Source organism: Aplidium turbinatum, chromosome 6, assembly GCF_918807975.1.
Source record: "Aplidium turbinatum chromosome 6, kaAplTurb1.1, whole genome shotgun sequence".
NCBI classification, from domain to species: Eukaryota; Metazoa; Chordata; class Ascidiacea; order Aplousobranchia; family Polyclinidae; genus Aplidium; species Aplidium turbinatum.
In genome coordinates this window covers 21,920,370-21,945,665 of record NC_137477.1, presented here as the reverse complement: position 1 = coordinate 21,945,665, position 25,296 = coordinate 21,920,370, and the positions used below count along the sequence as shown (strand labels likewise).

Sequence of the window (25,296 nt, the reverse complement as noted above, 5' to 3'; positions counted from 1 at the left end):
AACTTTTCTTCGAGCTTTTCTCACCTTGTGAAAGTGGATCTTAACCAAGTTTAATAAAAGTAGCAGCAATAATACTGTGACAGCACTGCAGTGATGATCTGACAAGTGACGTGCAAGGATGCCAGCGACAACTTTCCAATAAACTTAGATTGTGTGCTAAAAAAAACCCAGATGAGGCAAAAAAAACCCAGGTCCAGAAAATATGTAGTAAAGCGGTTAAAAAAACCTGCGTGCGCTTTCAGCACCATTTTTAAATCATTACACAGAAGCCTCAGAAAGCTACAAATAGTAACACGTAGCCTATATATATATAATTATAGCCTACAATAAAAAAAACAATGAAAACTATCAATACTACAAAAAAGTGCTCAATGCTAAGCAAAAAAGCAAAGCAGAGCAAATTAAATCAAATATAGTAATTAATAACTATATTTGATTTAATTATACAATATACATGCTTATGTTGGTATGGTAGTTAATATATATGTAATATAACTATATACAAAAACAAGAGCTTGGTAGGCCTATATGGGCTCACAGCAAAGATTTTGGTTCAAAATTACCTTTATGGTAAAGCGTCTAGCTAGCAAGGTCGGTATGGGAACCTGTGTAACTTTTGTACTGTGTATATTGCATATTTCAAACATGTACCTATGTTCCTGTTACTGACAAATAAAACATTGATTGATTGATTGATTGAAGGTTCAGTGCGTGTTTAACCAAAATTTCTAAAACTGACTAGACAAAACCAATAAGGTTAGTTTTGACTTTTGAACTAAACTTTTTGCTGTGTGAGTTGTAGACTGCGGCTGAGGAGAATCATCATGCCTGCTTACTGCTTGGTGTACAACTACGATAACTTGGTAGCCTACTTAGCAATAAACCCTGCTTAGCCTTTTTCATTTGAACATAATGTTGAAAAGAATAACTCAAATTCACAATAAGTAAATGTTCAGTAACACAAATAGTTGTACTACTCCAATTTTTAGTCATCCACATTTTCATAAAGTTGGATCATTTCTTTAGCATCCTGTAGGCTACCTCACTGACTGCAGTAGCTGATGCAAAAAAACATTACCAGTAGGCTACCTTATCATTTTTGTGTTGCAGTGAGGACCATTTATCGAAGATCCCAGTGCCTTAATACCGTGCAAGCTCTGTACAAAGTTAAAAACCAAAAAAACCTAGATTTACCTAAATTTGAAATAAAAAAACTTAAAACCCAGATGTGGTCAAAAAAACCCAGATCTAGGTGGAAAAACCAAGGTCTGGCATCCTTGGTGACGTGACACTGATCAAACCATTTTTACAACAGCTGAAAAAAGCATTGTTGCGTCATAAAGGCATTGGTATTCGTTTTGCTTTGCCTGCACTGAAATAACTGTAGTGTAGACATTTTTTTTTCTCGTCATACGGTACGTTTGCTTCGCGTTGCTGCCACGATATTTTCTTATAGTGTGAACGCGCCCTAAGGATTGTCCACTCCAGCATTCGTCCATTTGTTTATTTTGAAGTCTGCAGACTCGCAGCAATTTAGGTTATTTTTGTTTGTTCTAAATACATGTGACTGTTTAATCAACCATGCAGTTCCTTGCAGGAAAGTTGCAGCTTCTTCCAGTATAGCCATTTCAAGTACTTTGGAATGAGGTGCACCTCAGCCACTTCGGCAGTTCTTCGATGTCTGTCTATATAAGATGGCCTACCTGCGTTTCAAAAGTTCTTGCCTCCACTGCAGGTTATATAACTTCGTTGCAGGAAAAATGCAAATATTGCATTAATACGAAATCGTTGTCTTTTTCTCCACTGTCTGCATCTTTTCCAATGCAGATCCAGTGGTTGTCTATTTCAACCTTTCTCTCTTTATAGGTTGTCTGCTAAGTGTTTTTGTTTATTGTGTATGGTTGAATATGACTGCGAGTGGCATGCAAATGCGCGCATCTAACGGTTGGCATGGCATGTTACTAACCTATTTAACCTATGTTGGGCAAGCATGCATATGCCCACGAAACATTAGTTTACATACTGTATGAAACAACCGCATGGTTTTGAATCATGTAGCCTACTGCACCTTTTTTATTTCTGTGTTTTGTTTGCAGTTGCTGAACGACTGTTCAAACTTATGCACATTTACGATTTTGTGAATGGTATTTAGACCTGTCGATGCCTATGTTCTTTTGTTTTAATTAGTTTTGTTCGCCTTTCAAATCGTATCTTTACATGTTGTACAGGTCGACTTATAAACCAAGTCGCTCAATATTTTAAAGTTGAACTTGTAATCAATTTGCTTTGCCTTTTTCAGAAATCTTACACCACATTCATTCATGAACACCAGAAGGACGTGATTATGCGCACTGCCGCCTGAAACGAAAAAATGCTCCAGAGCCACCTGCACTCGACTCTCTAGCGCCTCTCAAGGAATACAAAAAGCCAAATGCCAACAATTAAATGCTACGACGACCTCAATGATCTCCAACTGCGATGATCTCTAGTAAACAAAAAGGAGACAAGGCTGCTGCTGCATTTGCATCAACTCAATCGGCATGGTCTGCTTTTCAACAGAAAAAGCCAGACAAACAATGAATGCCTGCTACGGTTTTCAACGGCGCTTACAAAACAATTAATGTTTCTACGAGGTGGACTCTTCAACACAGCACAAACTCAGACATTCCTTTGCGGAAGGCGGTGGAACCACGCAGAATCACTTCGCGACACGATATCACAAACACAACACCACATTATTATCATAAACACTAAACATACCTATTTCATACTATGTCTGTTACAATTGTGTTAACGTTTTTAACTCCTTAAATTTGAACTAAACTTGGTACGCTTGGTTCCAATTTAGCCCAAATTTGGGGGGGCCTCTGTAGCGATCCATTACTTCAACATATAAGTTTTCCTGCCTTTTACTAAAGTTTCTGTAGTTTTCCGTGTAAACTGCTCCCGAAGTAAATAGAAAAAAGGGAACAGAAAATAAAAGGGTTTGTTCGCCCTTTGACGAGAGCTCACACGGGAAATCGGACGAGCTCTATTAAATCGGACTAGCTCTATCACATCAAACCAGCTCAGTTAGACCAGTTCAGCTCTCAGGAAAACATTAAATTGATTGTTTAATTAAAATGTAATAACTCGTGATAATGTTTCACTATCCTGTAATTTCATTATTCTGTACTGTTTAAATTCAAATTGTGTTATAGACCTACAACATTATACGAACACCTTCTGATAACTTGAAATTATAATTCGAATAACAATTGTGTGGAAATCAGTTCATGGAGTCAGATAGCCAAATTAGATAGATAGAAATTTCATCACCCAGTCAGACAGCCTTACTATTAATTCTTATCAACAACACTTTTATAAGTTACGTAACATAAATGTAACCACAATGGAACTCAACACTTTATAATTATTGGTCTCTTGGTAAAGGTGCAATAGGGATTTTACTGGGTATTGATATGTTAAGTGGCTACCGCTGTGGGGCCGAAGCCGTTAACTATGGAGTCGGAGCCACAAAATGTAACAGCTTGGGTTCCAGTTTCAGCTTAGAAGCTATGAGAGATGACCGGCTATGTCACATTTTGTACTGAGCGGATTGTTTCATTTCAGATCAACTAGCAAAATCATACATACAACTACAAGTCATCTCATAGGATAGGCTACCTTAAACGTTGAATCAATAAACTATACGGATGAACTTTGCTCGTTGATACGGTAGTGAAATCATGAGCAGCTATGCATTTCGTGTGAAGTAATGCGTAAATGCACTGAGTACAACGTAACTTTGACTTTATTTGGCGTTTACATAATTTTCTTTGACAAAAATATTCTAAACTATTAGGCTATAAAATAGATTTGAATCCTCAACTATTTAAAAATGCCTTTTCCAAAGTGTTGATGTCACTCTTGTCGGTATCAGCGTGGCTTGATGTTTCCCGCAATAGTCGAATGATTTCTTCTTTGACTTTCATGCATTGTTTTCACTTTAAATTGGAAAGTGGCAGGTAGCAGGACTCCCGCAACAGAGACGCAGCAAGCGCCCTGCGACCGGAGGGGGCCCCTACAACGTTTGGGGAAAATTAAAAAAAAGGAGACATTGATGCCAACGAACTAATAATGGAATTAAATCGTTTTATTTATGTCACCGAGAAAGAGAGACGACTTGTCACGGCAAGCAAATTTTTAAAGTAGGCTACATATACAAGAACAGCCTTCAGGAGATACATCCGAAACTTTGCATTTGCATCAGAATTCTTCTTACCACACCAGTTACTGTCGCCAGTGCTGAAAGGACTTTCAGCAGAATGAAACTGATCAAGAATATCCTGTGCTCAACCATGACAGATGACAGGCTTTTTGCTCTTGCAATTATCTCAATCGAAAACAAGATTGCCAAATCCCTGGACTATGACGCATTGATTAAACAATTTGCGCAGAAATCGTGGAATACATGTACAGTTCTACACATAGTCCTGTAGAATTTTTGGTCAACCTAGAAAAAATTCTTATAAAGACGAATTATATATCATTGGAAAGATAATTTTATCAGCTTTTCAATGATGGGTTTTGTCATTTTTTTTTACTTTGGGGAAAAAAAGTTACGACCAAAAACGTGCCGGGGGGGGGGGGATAAAACACTAATTTGCTCAATATTATATTACAATTATAAGCTAAAATACGTTACCTTCGTAACAGAATACAACACCATAAATTTGAATATTAGGCTACTATCCGCAAAGCAAACTAACAATCGAAAAGCAAAAATATAAAACATAACTTAATTAGGAGGTATTTATCACACGTTTAAGGGGGTAAAAGTTGACCGAGTCGGAGATAAAAGGATAGATTTCACCCAAATAAAAGATTTTTCTTTTATAAGCAAGGATATGTAAGCAACACATAAAAGCTATCTAGGACGTAGTGAAGAAGGTTTTAGTTAAAATGATTTTTCATGGGGTATTTTGTTACAAAAACACTGTGTCCCCCCAGTCCTGGAGTGCCAATAAGCCCGGTCTTGCTAGGGTTAAATCAGCTGTGAAGATGTAAAAACGACATTTACAGTTTTAAGTTCTAATAAAATGTAAACACATTTCAATCAAGGTAATGCAAACGCATCCATAAAATGTCTCTTTCTTGTTCCAATTCGTCATCAAACACGACTGTAATATTTGTGCATGTCTGGTGATACACTCTGAGGCCGTGGTGGTATGCAGCTCGTGGTGATTGTGGAAGGAGAGCCGGATCAATGTGAGAACGATTAGACATGACCATTTCCTCGTACTTCTGTTGAGGGATTTGTGGTAAAGTATATGTAGACGAGTTTAAAAGTTCGAAGAACCGTATCCAAGCCCTGCCAACTTGGTGTGGAGACATGTCGTCTTCGTAGAAAACATCGGCAACATTTCGCAAACTTGCTTGATTTCAACTTCTCCAATAGACAATTAGACATTTTGCCGAATTGATGAACTGCTGAAGTTGTATCACAGCCACTCCAAAACAAGAACATCTACCTTCGCAATAACATCTCTAACTCTGTAGCACTGTCTTTGCTGGTAGTTTTTCCCTCTTGTAATGTTTGGCAAGAAGATATCAGAATATTCACGGTACATAGCATGATGCACTAGTAGGCAAAGGACATCAGTATCGTTGGAGTACACAGTTACAGGTGTCCTACTTACCAAATCAAAGCAATTTGAACAATTGTTGTACCTGCAACACTAGGGCACAAATGAACTTTGAAACCATTCAACTCCAATTGTTTCGTTAAAGCCACCACAAATGTTTGTTTGTTTGTATAGTTTGAGAAAAAGATGTTCCTTTCAGTTGGGCAAGAATTTTGATCATTCAGTTCAATAGTTTGAGACGTCGTACCAGAGCGTTTTTGATAGGTCGAATCTTTGGTTGACACCGTGTTATTCCTTGCATGACGATGTGCATGTTAAGCCCTGTTAAGCCCGCTTTCCGACAAGAGCAGCGTCTGTCACATGATCCCTTGCAGCTACAACGAAAGATTTTGAAGACATCTTCTGGTGCAGCAGCTACATCCGTCATGACTGCAGAAAACATGTCATCTTTTTTCTGCCAACCCCATGACAATGGTTTCAAATCTAAGTTGCTTAAAGTTCTCCAAACTTTCAGCTGGTGATATATCCTACTCTGAGGCCGTGATAGTATGCAACTCGTGGTGATGGTGGAAGGAGAGCCGGATCAACGGGTAAACGATTAGACATGACCATTTTCTCGTACTTCTGTGGTCGTTTACCATGTGAGTCCACCCCGATAGCTTAATTGGTTTGCGCGTGACTTCGTGAACGAAGAAGCTTCGTCAAGCTGTGCTGGTTCGACTCTCGGAGTGTGCGCTTGAGCAACGCATTCTGAGGACTGCTCTCCATTCAGCGGGACCTAATGGATGGAATAATTTCCCGGCAATAACACTTCAACAATCGGAAACTTCACTCTGTCAATCTCGGTAACCGCCCTGCGTCAAAAGCCTCTACAAGTATGCGAAACTATCAGGAATAACCTACAAAGGCTTTGTCAGTCCGAGGATAAAGATTCAAAACCAACCCTGTAACCATCAAAAACAATAACGTTGGCGCGCAAGTGCTGAAGAAAACTTATGTACTTTTTTGAAGAACTCATAGAACTTCACATTCTTCTTTCAGTCACAACACCACAACAAGGCACCGCCATCAATAATTTTAATGGAGTCAGGTTCTTTTGTCATTTCAACTTTGTGCAAAATGTATGACTTAGTTTTGATTTTTGCGCAGTTCGTAAAACTCCATCTTTGAACGGTGACTTTGGGTACGGTGATAACTCGTAGAAGTACCGGTAGTCTGCATTCGTTTTCTGGCTTTCTCTCTATGACAACAACCAATCTCAAAAAGAGTATTAATGGATCAATGGTGATAGTATCATGAGCAATTTTTAGACTGGCATAAAGGCTCTGTATAGCACTTATTTGCTTCTTCCTCTCGAAAGAACAATTAGTAAAGGTTTTATCATCAAGTTCTTTTTGGATAAACGCCCCTATCTCCTCAGATCGGTCACAGGTCACACTGTTGTTGTCATCAATCAACCCTGAGTCTAGAGCCATAAGCTGAACTCCAACTTTAAATAGATTATGTGAACAAAACCAGGTTTGTACTTTTTTTAAATCATCATTATCACGTTTGATTCTTCCAGCAAATGCCTTTTTGTGTTTATCATCAGAATTGGACAATAATGAGACTGTACTGAGTGCATCTGTCACTTCTCCACACCTGTGCATGGTTTTATTCCACACCCTTAATACATTATCGGTGGTGCCCTTGCCGATGGCTCCGCCTTTTCCTTTTTAAAGAGTTCATGAGAATCTGTTCAATAGACAAATCAGTTCAGAATTCTGCCCATTGTTTGTTGGAATGCCTGACGGTGTGATTTCCGTACATAAATTGCTGGTAAACATCTGGGACTTGTTTCCAATTCTGCAAGTGTTTAAAGATACAGGCGACATGTTTTTGCATAATTGTTGTGACCTGTAGCAGCAAATAGCTCTAGCATGCTTTTTGACGCAGAAATGTGTAGTAACCAGTTGCTTGTTCTCTCTGCTTGAATAAACTCCAGCACAACTGAAACGTAATTAACATAGCTTAACCACAGAGCTGATGTACGTGATTCTCGTGTGAGCTGCTCCTTTTTATTGGTGAAAAATGCCATCATCTTATGCCCAATGTTATCATTAGGCTATTATGATCAGAAGGACTGTCTGAGTCATACAATTTCTCCAAGGCGCTCTGCTCTCCGGGCGTCAACTCACTCCAAAATTCTTCCAACATAAGGGACAGAATAGCTGTTGCGCATAACAGATGACCTCGAACAGCGCGGGAAACTGCTTTCCCACTAAACATGTGCCCTACCTACAATTACAAGAGCGTATGCTGTCTCAAGAGCACTTTTCAAGCCACTTCCTTCCATAAAAGAACCAATTGATCCCAGAAAATTCATAAGCTGGTGAGAGCCGCCCAATCGAACAAATACGCTCATGTTCTTTGATGATTCTATGTCGTATGCTTTTATATGAAGCTGTTGGTCGAAGGTTACACATGCCATTCGGACATTCAGTTTTTGGCACTGTTCAGCCACAAGCGATAGAAACGAATGTTAAGCTGTTAAATCTGTGGCGTGTAAGTCGATCACCGGCAACATGCTAACAACAGACTTTGGCTTAGATTGCGATGTTCTTTTTGCACTCATGTATCCTAACCAACTGAGGGGTGACTTCTTGAAGATGTAGAATGCGCTCCAGAGAAGATCAATAAAGCGATTGTGAAGGTCCTCCTGAAAGTAATTATGAAAAACAATACGGTTTGTGTGGCATTCTGTAATCAAATCATGATTCTAATCCTATACTGACAACGGTGTACAAGTCCATATCACGTTTTATTTTTTTTACATGCAGCATTAAACAATGTCATTTTTTCAGTGGATGTTGGACGACCAGGTGTTGAATACTGAGCAGGATTTTCAAACCTTGTTCTGCATGGTACATGGTATCTGACTTCAGCAACCACCAGGTCGTGTGCACTAAGCAGTAGTTTCTGAACAGTTTTAGCAAGTTTATCGTCTCTACTTTGGCATAAAGCAAGTGTTACGTAATACAGTATATTCCTGACTATTTTGTCCGCACCTCTTCAAATTTATTTCGATTAGGGTGCCGTTCATCAAACATACAACTACTGTATGTCCACAGTAAAAACACTGCTTTTTAAAGTCAAACGACTGTTGATCTGACCTGGTCGATACTGTCTTGCTACTGGATTGTTCATGGCTTGAGGCTGGACGTTTCTTGGATCTCACATGGTTTCTCAAGGAATTACGGCATGATGTATGTAATATGGCTATTTTCTCTACTTTTCTGCAGAGTTGCAACCAGCGTTTCACAATCCATTTTCAAAGCATGACCAACTATAGTGTCCAAAGGGTGTGTGGTAGGCTACTATCACTCTCGCAGAAATAAGCTCCAACATGACACAGTGAATCACCAGTTCGATAGCCTTGTCTACACTTAACACAAATTGCTGTTTCTTCTTGACTTGAATCTATCTGCAATGTATCACACTAACCGTAGTAAATAAACTATAACATAATAAAGTTACAATGAACAACGACAGCTTTACTGGTGCACCCCCTCCCCCCGTTTTGCTCACTCTTACCCCCTGAAACAAATATATAATTCTATTTCTATTTTCATTTATACCCTTTGCATCTATATCCTGCTTTTCTGCTGATAATTCATAAGTTTCTAACCTTTTGTTTACCCTGGCCATTACAGGAAAGATAAGAAAATAAATATTCTTATGTTAATATTTTTTTCCTAATTTCAATTTTTACCCCCCCGGCACGTTTTTGGTCGTAACTTTTTTTCCCCAAAGTAAAAAAAATGACAAAACCTATCATTGAAAAGCTGATGAAATTGCCTTTCCAACAGTAGCCTATATCATACGTCTTTATAAGAATTTTTTCTAGGTTGACCCATTTTTAGACCAAATTCTACAGGACTAACACTGTCACTGTAGACTATGTATACATAGTGGTGGGCGCAGCTAACGTAAAAGTTAGCTTTTGACAAAAAAATTAGCGGATTTCCAATAAATTTACTTTTGCTAACGAGTCCGCTAAAATTTCTAAATATTAGCGAAAATGCTAATCCGCTAATAAGCGGAACTGTGCTCTCTACTGTGTATACATAGCCTAATATGAATCCTGCATGTTCTGTAAAATAAATACCGTATTCTAGCTTTTGCGTTGTATGGGGCCCCGCAGGGGCGGCTCGCTAGTGTGTGCTGCGGTGCTGCAGCACTCCCACAAAAATTTTCAAGAAAAGTTTCTCAAATATCTTAGCGTTTCTTCTGCCCAAAATGTAGTTTATGTTTTCTGTTCACAGAATTGCTGACTGTGTAAATTATATTTGGCAACTCTGCGTGCTGTGAAATATTTTGCGCAAGGTTACAATAAAACAAAGACTCTATCGTGACGTCAACGAGCCGCGTGTTTTCTTGAGTTGCCTATGCAAACCAACAGCAAACTCTTGTGCTGCGTTTCAAACAGCACATTCAGAGTTGCCAGGTTGGCATTTTTTATGTTGTTTGGCATGAAAAAAATCCTGTTTGGCTTTTTTCAAAATTTGGCAGTTTTTTGGCCTCGTTTGTTGTTTTTTTGCCCAAAAAATTTTGTTTGGCATTTTTTAATTTGGCCTTTTAAACGTTGTTCACATGACTAACCCACTTGTTTGGTTTTAAGCTTTGCAGCTGTTGTTTATAACTGACCAGTCAGGCCTGCCGCCTTTTAGGCTACTGTAATGAATATTAATATTTCACTAGTACTAACATTGTTTTACCAATGTGAGTAACATTACCCTGTCGTGCTCAGATGCTGTGACAGCACAATAGCTAGAACGTGTTATTCACATTTGTTTGTTGATCGTCCCCTTCAAAATATTACACATTTGCGAAACTCTTAAATAAGCCAGTTTTATCTTAAACTTTTATTACAATTTAGAGCTGAAAATACGCTCAGAATGTAGGCTACCTAATTAAATGTGATTTTTCAAAATTTTCTTTGGGAGGCCCGCAGACTCCCCCTCTTTTGAATTCGCCTTCGGCAAACACGCAGCACCCCCATTTCTAGAACCCACCAGCCGCCACTGGGGCCCCGGACACACCTTTCCAAAAGGTACCATTAAAAAATTCCCTTTGCGAAACAAAAGAAAAACGCAAATCATAGTTAAATTAAATCATTGGTTTCTATCGGCTGACTTGGCGCAAAGGATTAGGGCGGTGATAGGCTCTAGTCATTTCATTGACGTGGGTTTGATTCCCACCACTACTATTGCTCTTTTTTTTTCTGTAATTACCAAACAAACTTCAAAGGGGAATTTTTAATGGTACCTTTTGGAAAGTTGCGCCCCGGTCTTATGTTCGGAGAGGACCACGTTCTTCGTTGCTACGCCCTGAGCGGGAGTGCGACTAAAAGAAATGTAGCGCCTTTCCGCTACATTGCAAAAAAGTAGCGCCGCTGTTCCAACAAAAATGTAGCAGCGCTCTGTTAACAACAGTAAGTTAAAGCTTAAATCTATGACGTGTTGCAGAGCTGTGTCAAGCAATGGTAAGGCTGGGCAGACACAACAGACAGGGACGTGCAGTCAGGGGAGGCAGTGCCTCACCTGCCAACATCTGGCAAACCAAAAGTTATATCAAAGAAATGGTTATCACAGAATAAATATTATTTGTTAAAAAGTAGTAAATATTGCATGTTTTTAAGTGCTTTAATTTGTGTGAATTGCTGTAGTCGTGCCCCCTTTCCCGCAAATTTTACGTTTCTACACTCAAACTGTGCTTTAATTTTTTCTGTTTCTGTGGCGATATTCATATCGAGCGTTCACGTGGTCAAAATCGTTGAAATACGCGAGGAGAGGCACAGCTTGGCTTTGCACTCTTTGGAGAGGCACTTCAGATCAGAAAACTTCCATACATTGCATTATGCGTGCCTTTTTCTTTCGCAAAGTCGCCCAGAAATCATCATGAACGATTTAGCTATGATTTGAGGCACGCCTCAAATGTGACGTCACAGCTATGAAACCTTTTTCGTCAAGCTGGAATGCCCGCATAGTACGTGGTATGTGACTTCTTGCAGTGTAAAGGATTGTTTCTTATAAAATTTAACTAAAATGGAGAAAGATTTAGTATCAAATCTGAGAGATTTAAAGGAAGACCTGTTCCAAATTTATAAGGTTTGCGTCAGACGACTGAACAAAAAAAAATAACTTGCAACTTTTAATGAGATTGGTACTCAAAAAAGAAATGGCTGTGTGGCTATGCCTTATGAATGATAATAATCGCCTTTTCTGCTTTCCCTGTCTCTTATTTTCAATATCTAGTGATAATGTTTGGACTAAAGAAGGGTCTCTACAACAAAGTCACAGATGTTTTAGTCCAAAAGGATAGGCGCATGGATTTTATTTTTTATAAATGTGAAAGCATGCTGCTAATTTTTTTAATTAGTATGATACCGTTTATGTTGTTGTTAAAAAATTTTATTGTAAAAGTGATTTGAAAAAATTAGTGCCTCACCATCCAGGAACCTCACCGCACATCACTGACAACAGATATCACTGAACCGTAGGTGTGTATTTCAAGTCAAAGTGCTGCACAAAACTTTCGGAAAAAAGGAAATTGTCCGACATGTCATACGGCAAAAGTATATAGATTGTCCACAAACGGTATATTTGATGCGGAGATATGATTTGATGTCATAGAGAGGGAAAGTGATTATCTTTGACCAGTCCCAAATGTGAATGGCAGCTTGATATCTTGCTGGAACACGAAGGTAGCAAAACAGGATACATACAGTACGGTACAATAATGTTCAACAAAAGTTCAGACTTTCACACAGTGGCGTTATCCGATCAATTTTTCATGGGTACAACGAAGGGGCAAGGGTTTTTCTATGAGAGGCAACAATTCAGTGACGTCATAAACGAAAGTGATATAAATTGCTTTAAAATTGAGATTAACATTAAATTTCAATTGACGATGAAAGCTTTTAAAACCTTCTTAACTTTGGAATGGTTTTGTGGACTGGTCATGCGCAGGGTAGTTCGCAAACAAAACCCCGGGGGAACCGTAACAGATAAAATCGATGCTGCCTCAGCGGTAAGTGTACGTCATATCTGCATCATGTTAACTCGTGCAGTTGTATTATGAAGAAGTATGAATTGGTTGTACTAATAGTTTTCTTGTTCTGTATTCATCGCAATCAACCAATAAAGACCAGACAACTCATCAGTTGTCATACACAAGAGAAACTATCACATGGTGTCAGAATTGAGATTCCAAATACTTGCCTAGATGACAGAGTTTAAGCAACCTCAGCCCATAGGCGTAGCCAGGGGGGGGGGGCGAACGGGGCCATGGCCCCCCCCAAATTTTCAAAGTTTGGATTCCGAAGTTGAACCCTTTGTTGAAAATATAATATAATTTGTATAAATTTATATTGTTTTCCAAGACATCTGGCTATTAACACCCCCCAGGACTTGTTTTAGACACACAAAAAGACACCAATAAATTTTGCAAATCGTAAATCGCGCCAAGTTTACGCGATTTACGCTTCTTTTAACTAATCTGTGGAAGCAATTTCAGAATCGCTTACTCTGTAGGGTTTTTGTGTAGCTGAGTTTTTTGTGTTCTCTAATTTTAGCCGCAGTTTTTGCCCGTTTGTGTGTAGATAAGAGCTACCTTTAATAAGTTAATAGCTGTTTATCTGCTAATAAGTTTCATACAAATCTTACCCTGAAAGTGTTTCCAGAAAGCGTTATAATCCATTATTTAAGTGTAATTTTGCAAAAATTTTCCGGGGGAGCATGCCCCCGGACCCCCCTAGAATACGCGTGCCTTCGGCTCGCTCTAACCCCCACCAGCTTTATTGCTTCCCTTGCTTAACCCACCAGGATGCGCCACTGCACATCAGGTGGTGATGTCTTAAATCAAACATTTTGTCGTTCTCTTCAATTCATCAATATTTGGCCCCCCCCAAAAATTTTTTCTGGCTACGCCACTGCCTCAGCCCATAAACTTTGCAAGCAGCAATCTAGCACAAGTATGGAAAAAAGTGGGAACTTGGCTTTTCTACTTATTATACAACGGCAGAACTGTCGAAAAAAATCCAATGCAACAATGGTTGTGAGGAGACCAAATGCCAGGTGAATCAATTGACAAATGGGTTCATGAGCTACGACTACTGGCAGATGGATGTAACTTCAGCAATGCAAATGAAAAAGAAAGGAACCTGAGAGACAAGATTGTTTGTGGAGTTCATGATAGACAGTAGACAACCAGAAACAGACATTGCCGTCGGCTGCAGTGTGGGTCAGGTGTACGTCGGAAGGCGTACACCGATGCATAGCGCTCAAGTCCGCTTTCCGCAATGCAGGATAAAGACATGAAAAAACAAACAGAATCAGAGAGAGATTGTTGCAAATGCAAGATTCGACACTTGCCATGGTCATGGACACATGCCATTCTGCAGAAGCCAACGGTAAAGAGCAGATCAGAGTTATGAATGAATCTGCATCACAATCAGTGAGTGTAATACATAAGACTGGTAAAGTAAAATCAAAATCTAAAAGTACATGCAAGTATTGTGGCACTACACGTGCTCCACGTCAGTGTCCAGCATATGGAAAGACATACAATAAATGTGGTGTACGCAACCATTTTGCGAATGCCTGTCGCAGCACCACAGGAACCTTGAAGAAAGGAGGTCCTCATTACAGATCACTGAAGGTGAAGAAAGCTTCCTGAAGATTTCCTCAATCAATTCGCAGGACGACAGCGGTAAAAAATACCAAACAAAATTGAGAATGAAAATGACAATCATGAACAATAAGTTGCAAAAATTTTCAATTGTATTTAAATTAGATACTGGTGCTGAAGCCAATGTCATTCCTTGTCGTTTATTTTAAGCAAATGAAGCAAAAGCTAAATGCATGTAACACTACGCTATGTGGTTTTGGAAATACGAAAGTAAAACCAATAGGGACAAGTGTCATCAAATGTGTAACGAGGATAATATGTCATATGATATAAGATTTTACATTGTAAATCTACCGTGCATGCCCATTGCCCATATTAGGCGAATATGCATGTGCTATGTTGAATCTTGTGAAGCGAGTAGATACCTGTGAAAATAAATCAACTCTCACATTGCATGATGTTAAGAATGATTATGCTGATATTTTTACTGGCACTGGTAGCCTACATATGAAAAAGAATATCACATAAAGCTTAAATCTGATGCTACAGGTGTAGTTCAACATCCTCGTAAAATTCCCTATGCAATACGCCCTGTGTTAAGAGAAACCTTAAACAACCTAGGATCCCAAGGCATTTAGCCAGTGTTGATAAACCAACTGACTGGGTTAGCAACCTTGTCATTGCAGAAAAGAAGAATAAATTACTGCACATTTGTCTTGATCCTAAGCCCTAAAATGAAGTGATAATGCGTGAGAGATATAACATACCAACTCCTGGTGATGTTCAGTCTCAGCTATTAAGAAAAAAGTTATTCACTGTCATTGACATAAAGGATGGATATTGGCATGTTAAGCTTTCTGATGAATCCTTTTATACTTGACAACTTTTCACACCTAATGGGGACGTAAAAGATTCTTGCGAATGCCATTTGGTATCTCATCAGCAAGCGAGGCCATGCAGAAAAAAAATGAAGAAACCTTTGGAGATCTTCAAGGTGTATATGTCATAGCAGATGACATCATCATTGCAGCAGACAATGAAGTTCAACATAATGATACCCTCTTGAAAGTGCTAAGAAGAGCTAGGAGAAAGGTGTGAAGATCAATGAAAACAAAATTCAATTCAAAGTGACCACTGTACAATACATGGGAAACATTGTCACTGAAAATGGTCTCAAGGCCGATGTGAACAAGATCAAAGCCATTGTCGAAATGCCCAAACTCTCACACATTCAGTCTCTACAAAGATTTTTGGGCATGACAAAGTACTTGTCACAGTACATTCCAAATGAATCAACAATCACAGCTCCTCTGCGTGAACTATTGAAGAAAGGAGTTCCATGGGATTGGACAACGAAGCATGATGAATTGATGATGCTTCGTCTAAACTGAAAGATCTACTATCCAAAAAGCCCGTTCTATCATTTTTTGATGTAAAGAAACCTGTAACCATACAGTCAGATGCTTCGCAATGTGGTCTTGGAGCCTGTCTGATGCACGAAGGCGAAGGCAAACCAATTGCTTATGCCTCTCGATCAATGACATCGGCAGAAGTAAACTATGCCCAGATTGAGAAAGAAATACAATTTTGGTAAAGAGGTCACTTTCTTCAACCACAGACATATACAACCAAGCAACCACACGACATTTAACATAATCCATAAAAATTGAACATAAACTATAAGCTACAAACGTTTTCGGCCATACACACGTTAGCCCTTATCAAGTGACAAAAAATAACTGTTATCATATCTACAATGAATAACTGATCTAAACACTGAATTGAAAAACGAAATGCAAAATGAAACGGCAGAGCGTAGGAAAAAGGCACATCACATGGCGTTTTAAATGCGCAAGGCAAAGACGCATCATATGACGCATCAAGAAAAGACGTTGAGTAAATAAGAAGCGCCTGAGGCAAACAACTGTGCATTGAGGCGAGGATTGTATGATTTTATTAGCAAAGCCTCGTGGATTTTAGTGTCGAATTCGGTGGAACATTTACGCATAATTCTAAACGATTCCAAGGATGGTTTGTTATTTGAACATGTTTGGCAATCGAATATGTGATCTTTAATGGCACTTTGCTTGTTCAAATTAGTTAAATCTAAGTGCTTAAGCTTGCTTAAATCTAGGACTCCCTCCTACTTGAGTTCAAATGTCGTGTACAAGTTCACTTGTTCGCATGACGCGAATTGTACATACATCGGTATGTCTACGCGGCATTTGGCCACGAGAGTGAGGGAGCACTTAAATTTAACTCAGATGCTTCGCAATGTGGTCTTGGAGCTTGTCTGATGCAAGAAGGCAAACCAATTGCTTACGCCTCTCGATCAATGACATCGGCAGAAGTAAACTATGCCCAGATTGAGAAAGAAATGCTCTCAATTGTCTTCGCAACAAAGAAATTCCACCAATATGCATAAGGTAAAGAAGCTATCTCTGTGGAGTCCGACCACAATAATGAAGCCGCTATGCAAAGCACCGCCGCGACTCCAACGCTTGATGCTTCAACTTCAACCATATGATCTGAAGATTAAATATGTTCCAGGAAAGCTCATGTATATGGCTGACACTTTGTCTCGTGCATATCTTGAAGTTGAGTCAGATAATTCATTAAACAATGAATTGGAACATGTGATTCATTCACTTATACAAAATCTTCCAGTTACAATAAAAAAGCTTATGATGATCAAAAGGATCCGTACATTGCTTTGCTTGAGTATCGCAATTCACCTGTGTCTGGATTACATTGTTCTCCTGCTCAAATGCTTATGAGTAGATGATTAAGAAGCAAGTTGCCTGTTGTGACGAATCTGCTTATGCAACAAGTTGTTAATGCCTACAGGGACTTGTGTGACAGACAAAGTCGTCAAAAACGTATTATGATCGCGGCACCAAGCTTTTATCCTCGTTAAAAAAGGGAGATGTTGTGAATTATCGAAGTAAAAACAAGCAATGGAACAAAGCCATTGTAGCTAACAAGAAACATGACCCTCGTTCATATGTCATCAAAACTGCTCATGTCAGATGTAATCGCCGTCACTTGTATAAAACACGCAATGCTTCCCCGGGTTTCGAATATGATTATGACTACCTAGCGGACGCAATGCCTACTCAATATACAAGTAACCACAATGTTCATCCACCGCAAAGCACTAGCAACATAGATGCTTCACCTGCAGAAACAATGTCTGATGCTAATGCTTACATTCGTACATCAAGATTTGGGAGACCCATAATTCCTCCCATAAAATATCGTCAATAAATTGTATTTTATTTCAAGTCAATATGCTGAAATGCCGAGTAGTCAATGTGTGTTACATTGCATTGAGCATGTGTCGATTATTATTGCTTTAGGACTTGCGACTTCACCACCGTTCAGATGCATCCGTACATTTATTATCTATTTGACATGATTGGTCAATGTGCATCTCAACTGATTTATTTCACGCATGATGCTTAAGAAGAAGAGGGATGCAACAGATATAATCGATGCTGCCTCCAGCGGCAAGTGTACGTCATATCCGCATCATGTTAACTCGTGCAGTTGTATTATGAAGAAGTATGAAGTAAATTGTACTGTTGATTTTTCTTGTTCTGTATTCATCGCAATCAACCAATAAAGACTAGACAAGCCATTAGTTGTCATACACAAGAGAAACTACCATAGGAACAAGTCAGTAGCCACGAGGGAGTTTGGGGGGGGCTGCCCCAGAAATTTCTGAAAACATTGCGCATTCTAACGGCAATTTCAACCTAAATCAATGAATAATGCTGTCAAATAATGCTGTAAGAGAGAATGAAAAGTTTATTTAATTTACATAAAACCGAAATAGCAATAAGAATAAATAGATTGGACTAGGCCTTAATGGTAGGCTGCAGTATGTCAGTAGCCTAAATATCTTTCGTACAAAATACAACACAGTAGCCTACTTATCCAATGTTTATATTAGATCTGAGGTGCGCGTCGTACGTAGAAACAAACATTTGACATTGCATTTGGCTACTGGTAAGCAAAATGTCAAACAACAAATTGCGAATCACTACGTCGGCTACCTCTACTGTTAGCAGCGAAAAGTGTTGCTTGACTAAATGTCGCATAAATTTGATTAAAAAAATACATTTCTTTTAACAAACTTTTCAATAGCTTACACGTTTGTTGGTCGATTGCATAAACAAAAATATTTCAGAGGACAATGCCAATTTCCCCCATGACTACGTTCCTGGTTATACGGATTAAATCATCCCACCCTCTGGTTACGCCACTGCTTTCATATTACCTCAAATGTCCTTCACCGAAAGCTTAGCTTCGAATTACGTTAACTCGATAACCTCAAGGCAATCAGAACACCTGATTGCCTTGAGGTCTCTAGTTGTAGGCGTTATTCTCTAGTTGTAGGCGTTTTAAAAATCTAAATCTTTCCGTAATGAAGTTCCTCCGCACAGAGAAGAAGTTTTCAATTTGCTTTCGTCCATTCCCTGCCGACTGGCCGTCTCCGATACATCAGGAGGTAGATGTAAACATTCTATTATAAATTTCGTTCTCTTTAATTCAAAAGCCAAGTCAAAAGATTCTGGAACAAACGAAGTCAAAGAATTGAGGCATGGAAGCTTGTGAATATTGAATAGACCTGCAAAATATATAAAAAGGGTAGCGGAAGGCAGGGCAAAACGGACATTTTTTTTTAAAATCCTAACAAAAGAACACTTTTTTCTCTATCTTCTAAAACTATAGACAGACAAAACAAAGTAACTTTAACGAGTTTAACGAGTTTTGTTACAAAGAGATATACTGTAACATAATTAAAAAATGCTCTGACGGTAAGAAAGCAAAGACTTAAATGAGCCTCTAAATATATCCAGAAAAATGCTTCTCTATTTCCAACCAACCGTGATATTGCTTGAACGCCGGATTCTTTTCACCTACAAATGCTTTTAATTCCACGGAGCAATCTACAAACTGGCGAAGTGTTGCCACTTGAGTTTGAGTGTAAAGATACGTCGGGATGGTAACCATGCAAATGAGCAAAGACTTTCTCGCTAATGCCCTCAAACAATGCAAAAATCTTGTGATATATTTCATGCTGTCGTCACAGTTTTCGCACCACAATGGAGAAGCAAGGTTTGGCAATCCCACTCGTAATACTTTTAGGTTTACATCGTTGCCACCAGTTGAAAGAGGTTGATAGCACTTATTGTCGTTAATGTGCTCTTTCAAATCCTTTACAATGCGTCTGCAATAAAAATGCATGACTGCTACATTTCATCTTATTCAGTTTATACTCATCATTAGCATGGATACCAATAGTAAAAAGTGATGACATAAAAATGGCTCTAAACAAAACTTTGCTTACCTGAAAACATCTTCCCGTGTCTCATCTACAAGGCAACAGTCACTCAAGTTCAAGCTTTTCACCTTACAACTTTCCAGCAGTTTTATATCCATTGTAGAAGTTATATCGTAATAATGACCATACTTTGATACACTTGACAGTGAAGGAAAATCTTTTGGCAGATCTTTATACATAAAAGCTATTTTCATGTTGTCCGCACTACTATTTGAAGTGTTGTCGACTTGAGGAGAGGAGGAAATTGGCTTAGGTAGACGCTCTAAAGTTCGCACAGGATTTTCACTTACAGATGCCATATACAATCCCTGTTGACACATAATGCCCTCTGCCAAAAAATACCTAAAAATAATAATAAAACAATAAATACTTAATACTACAACAAATGCTCAATGCCAAGCAAAAAGCCAAGCAGAGCAAATTAAATCAAATACAGTTATTAGTCTCTAAAAACCCTTGACAGCCTGTTTCACCCAGGGTTACCAGATGTAAATTTGGCAAGGAGCCAACTGCACGTTCAAAAAGGGCCAAAAAAGAGCCAAATTTTAAAACAAGGGGCCAAAAATAGGGCCAACTCAATTTTCAAGTACTAAGAAGCAATTTCACTGAATTAGCAACACATTCTTAGGCTTAGCAATATAGCTAAATATTTCCCCTAAACAAAATAATTAAAGTAATACCTTAGTTACGCAAATAGTTACTGTGTACCGTACACAAAAATAAGGAAAATCGACAAACATTATTGTTTGAAATAGGAATCAATCAGCCAAACATTTCCACATTCAATTCACTATCATCCTCCCATTCGAGTTCACAGCATACACAATGTCTGTGGTAAGTTTTTCCCCAATTACTGTACTATTGTATTTCCTACCGGTACGGTACCGCTCTCATATCCTGCTTTCTACTTCTTTGGCATCCTAGTCTTTCTGGATCAAGTCCAACAAACACAATTGAAATAAAATAGTATACCTGTATTATTACACTGCCACAATAGCCTAACTAGTGTTATTGTGTTACAACCTTCACCAGAAGACAAGGCAAAAAGAATCACTTGCAAAAAGACATTCTACAATCCCTCACATTTGGAAAACGGCCAAACAAGGCCCAAAAAAAGCTAAAGGGCTAAACTAAAACTTAAGAAACCAACTGGTTTTCAAAAAGGGCCAAAGAGCCAACCTAAAATTGGAAAGCTAACTGGCTTTCAAAAGGCCAAATTTCTGAAATTGGCCCCAAAAAGGCCAACCTGGCAAGCCTTCAACTAACTAAAAAAAGGTCATGCTGATCTGATGTCGAGCCGGGTGTGAAAGAAAACAGGGTGAAAAATCAGAAAGGCAAGAGTTGCCAAAAAACACGTTTTGACTTCCATATTGCTGAAGCTTCCATTAAAATCTAGGAAATAGTTCCCAGCCTGCTCATAAACAGCCAACAAAGAGTCAACGGGCCAACCAAACATTTGGGGGCCAAACAGCTTCAAAAAGAGCCAGATTTCTGAAAGTTGGCCCCAAACAGGCCAACCTGGTTTCACCTAAAAGGAGAATCATCAGAAGGTCCTTATTCAAATAGAATACAATAAATAGGAATGTATTCTATTTGAATAAGGACTTTCTGATGATCCTCCTTTTAGGTGAAACAGGCTGTCAAGGGTTTAGAGACTAATAACTATAGTTGATTAAAAATATTAATATATAAAAACGTAATTCCTTTCATTCAAAGTAGTTATCATAATAGAAAAGTCAAAACATTTCTTAGACCTAAACTTGTCTTATAGTCACTGGACATTTAGATAGGTCATGGCTGAGTGAATGCCAACGCAAATGAAGAATAATTTCTAGCAAATAGACATTTGATTAAAATTACTTTACTTGAGTAACAGGTTGGCAAATCTGTTGTGTGCATCTTCCTCTATCAACATCACACTCCCAACAGGTAGTCCTCCACCTAAAACATCATCTAAAGTTGGAATGCCAGTTGAAATCAGTAGAAGGCCATTGTGGATGGATGGATGTGTTCCAGGGACATTGAAACCTCCTCGTTTGGCAGGTTTCTTGGTGAAAGTTGTTTGTTTCATAATTAAGTTATATGCATTCACTAAACATCCCTGAATATAAACTGCCACCTATGTAACATTCAAAATGTATATTTACACTTTATTGGTGGAGAGGTGATTTTTTAACCATAGACAAATAAAACCTAACAATCATGCGCATAGGCGTAGAGTTTTAGAAATTACCGGGGGTGCAGTCAGGTTTTTTTTCGCAGAGACTTTTCGGTCATTTGTCCGAAATGATTGAAAAATTTCGGTCATTTTTTTGATGAAACTATTTCCTTTTAAGTAGCTGATACAAACCAAAATTTGCACTACCTGACTAGCTACAGCATTCAGCTTCGCAGAGAAACGTTGTTTTTTCGGACATTTTGATCGAATTGACTACATTTTTTCGGACATTTTGCTAAAAAATCGGTCAAGGACTGATAAATGACCGAAAAAAAAACCCAGGGTGCAGTTACATCAAAATATCAACCGTGTCGCATAAACATCAAATGACAACCCACGAAAAAAATGAAAACAGCGAAACAAACTAACAATCATACAACAATTCAACCACAAAACGTATTTTTTCGAACTGATGTTTTAGCAATAAATTCTGCCATCAGGTTTTCTCTGTCGAGACGATCGACTTTTTCTTTGTGTACATTAAGCACATACACGGGGCTTAGCCTGTTTCGGGTCATTGTTGACCTCAAATATGTCTTGATCCGTCTGGGTGTGCTGAACGAACGTCCGGCCTCGCAAGACGTGCATGGCAAAGTCAAGTACAATCGTATGAGGATTGCCACATTCGGAAACATGATTGGTAAGGTGTCGTTTTCATGAAATAAACTACACATTTGTTGAGGAGTTGCTTCTGATACATTTTTTGATTTCAAAAAAGCTCTGAGATTCCCAACCTCTCTCAAATATTGTGACGTATCAATATCGGGAAATTTGCAGGAAATTTGTTCTTCCGTCAAACTTGGGGAGCCGTCTATCATATTTTCCAGTTGTGCGACATGGGACAGGTTTTCTTTATCGAACCTTTCGCCTAAATCGTGAATGGCAGCCATGAAAGTTTCCACATATATTTGTGGAAAGTAAACTTCATCATCAGTTTGGGACGCTGAACGGCCGCGTGGGACAGTAGGTAGTTGCAATTTCAGAGATATGATACTGATTCTTGTTTGACTAATTCGAAGAACTGATGGGCAATTGAAATGTTGGATTTGGCTGTTAAGATGGCAATTGTGTTTTCAATCAAAGTTTTGCACTTTCCAATTGTGATACTGCGGCTTTGTACCTGGACGTGTACCGGGTGTAGTTTCAACTGCTTACAACGCAATAACAACGCTCGAGCACGTGGTTAACCACAAGACTGCTACACCAGGTTACATTTACATTAAACATGCGTCTGCATTGTTACGTCATAGCGAATCGAAGTCATTCAATAAGCGTGAGCTTCATACGGCGGGGAAATGAACAAGTCAGCAATTCTTGATGCAACAGCTATTGTTGCGTTTGACTTGCGTTTAACGATATTATTGCGTGCTTCGAATGACAAAACTGTATAGTTATTAATGGACCTTAAACCTCAGGCGTTGTTGTAGCATGCTGCGTAGGAAACGAACCAAATTAGTGTGAATTTGAAACAGCTATATTTTGAATACCGTAATAAAATGAAAATGAAAAAAAAGAATTAAAATACCGATGAGAGCAGGGGGTGCGCCGCACCCCTGCACCCCCGTACTCTACGCCAGTGATCATGCGGCATTTAACATAATAACATGAAAATAAAATAAAAATTACAAAAATTTTCGGCCATACTCATGTTAGCCTACTCATATTTTCAAGTAACCAACTGACTGATGTTTTTAATAATAAATTGAAAAAACGGACAAAAAATGCACAAGAATGAAAACGGCAAGGCAGAGAGGCAAAATCACATGATGCTTAACTGCCTAGGAAAAATCACAAATCAATGACGCAAAATTATGTGAGGACTGAGGACATTACGTGTCGTGACAACAGTAACTTGCATATGACCGTATTTAAATAGTGTGACGTTTTCAGCACAAAAATCAAAGAAACATATGTTGAGAACGTCAAAGCTGCAATAGTTATATTTGCAAGAAAGACCATTACCTACCATATACACTATACAGGGTCATCAATAATTAATCAACGTTACAAGAGATCCAATTCAAAACAGGCAAAGGAAGCGAACATGGACCAATGTTGAGAAACATCTCTCCAGAGCCAGAATTCTACTCTCACGCATTGAAGGAGGAGGCACGCTGTCAAACCTTGTGTTCACTGTTCAGCGTTAAGAAATTTGATGTCCAGCATCATTTTAACAGTCAGAATGATTGTGTTTGGTCAAGAGATGGTGACGGGGAATCCCGAGTACTTGGAGACAAGGGCGGCATCAGTGATGGTGTGGGCCGCAGTTATACACATTTTTAGATATCATATACGTAGTGGGCTACATCTTAAATTTTGAGGCCCCTACACCTTGAGGCCCTAGGGTCCAGCCTTTCCAGTCTAGAGATAAATTCAGTCATTTCTTAAGACGCTTGAAGACGCAAAACTGCCCGTTCATTAACGCGCGATGTCACATGATCGGAAGCATTACTTTTTTTTACTGCCGAAGTACCATTTATCCTATTTTGTACTACTTTTTTAACTGGGCCCCGTAGCTTTTCTAATTCCGATTTGTTTCCGTCATAAAATTCTTCACAAACTTTGCAAAATACTACACTAACTTTTCCTTCTGTACCCTCTGTTTCATAACCTATAGCAGGTAAATTCCACTGTTTAACTGTATCTTCCTTTACCATGATTTATATTGGCAATGACACTGGTAAAGAACAAGCATTCAATGAAAGAATAACTTTTGCGTAACAATTAAGCCAGTATTTATAAGGTTGCAAACTTTTTTTATAGCTCACCTGAGCATTGTCAGCGTATAAAATTGCACCTGTTGTTGTTACGCAACCAGACATCTATCACAAACCGCAATTTTAACAAAGCTCACTCTAAAGGTTAACACGTTAACCTATTACTTACATGTATTCGACGTCTGTTGATGTTGTGTGGTTCGTTGTGAAAGCGGCACGATCGTTTCTGAGACAGCTGGACAAGATAACGGAAGGCAAAGTGCGATAAGGAGTAAATGCTTACAATAATTTGACGTCTACTGGCGTTGAATCAATGCAAATAGGGTGATATTTCTATAAAAAATTCAATTCTCCCAGCTGGGCACGTGTCTAAGCGGCGGCAAAGTAGAAAGTAACCCAAATAAAAACATCAAGCAATAGTAAGATTGAATTAACCTCCTAGTCTAGTGTGGTCTAAGAAAATTAGGGTTATTTTTGTAATCTTGTGGTCCTTACAAGCGCTCGTATGGCCTCGGCATTTTTATTGCCGAGGCTAATGTGCCATTCATGTATCTGCCTCGGCAATTGCCGATTGCCGAGGCTAATTTCGAAGACTGAATGACTGTAAGTAGGGTTAAAATTAGATGTTGGAGTTTTTTAAATTTTGCTGAATTTTGAATATTTCTCTACATAAATTTTCTTTGGTCAACGTGGGAGACCGTATGACCACATTTT

General features: G+C 38.7%; 1 protein-coding gene across 2 annotated transcripts; it reads right to left on the bottom strand.

The window, feature by feature from the left end:
- Positions 1-17,582: 17,582 nt before the first annotated feature.
- LOC145771958 (elongator complex protein 4-like) lies at positions 17,583-25,073 on the bottom strand. 2 transcript variants are annotated; one of them, XM_082583731.1, is made up of 5 exons: positions 24,752-25,073; positions 21,513-21,748; positions 19,654-19,989; positions 19,190-19,533; positions 17,583-18,930 (listed from the first exon to the last, which is right to left on the bottom strand). In XM_082583731.1, exons 2-5 carry the CDS (start codon positions 21,716-21,718, stop codon positions 18,704-18,706), a joined length of 1,113 nt encoding a protein of 370 aa, XP_082439857.1. In that variant the 5' UTR covers positions 21,719-21,748; positions 24,752-25,073; the 3' UTR covers positions 17,583-18,703. The 2 variants fall into 2 exon arrangements, with proteins under 2 accessions (XP_082439857.1, XP_082439858.1); XM_082583732.1 differs by having other exon boundaries at positions 21,513-21,588.
- Positions 25,074-25,296: the final 223 nt, after the last annotated feature.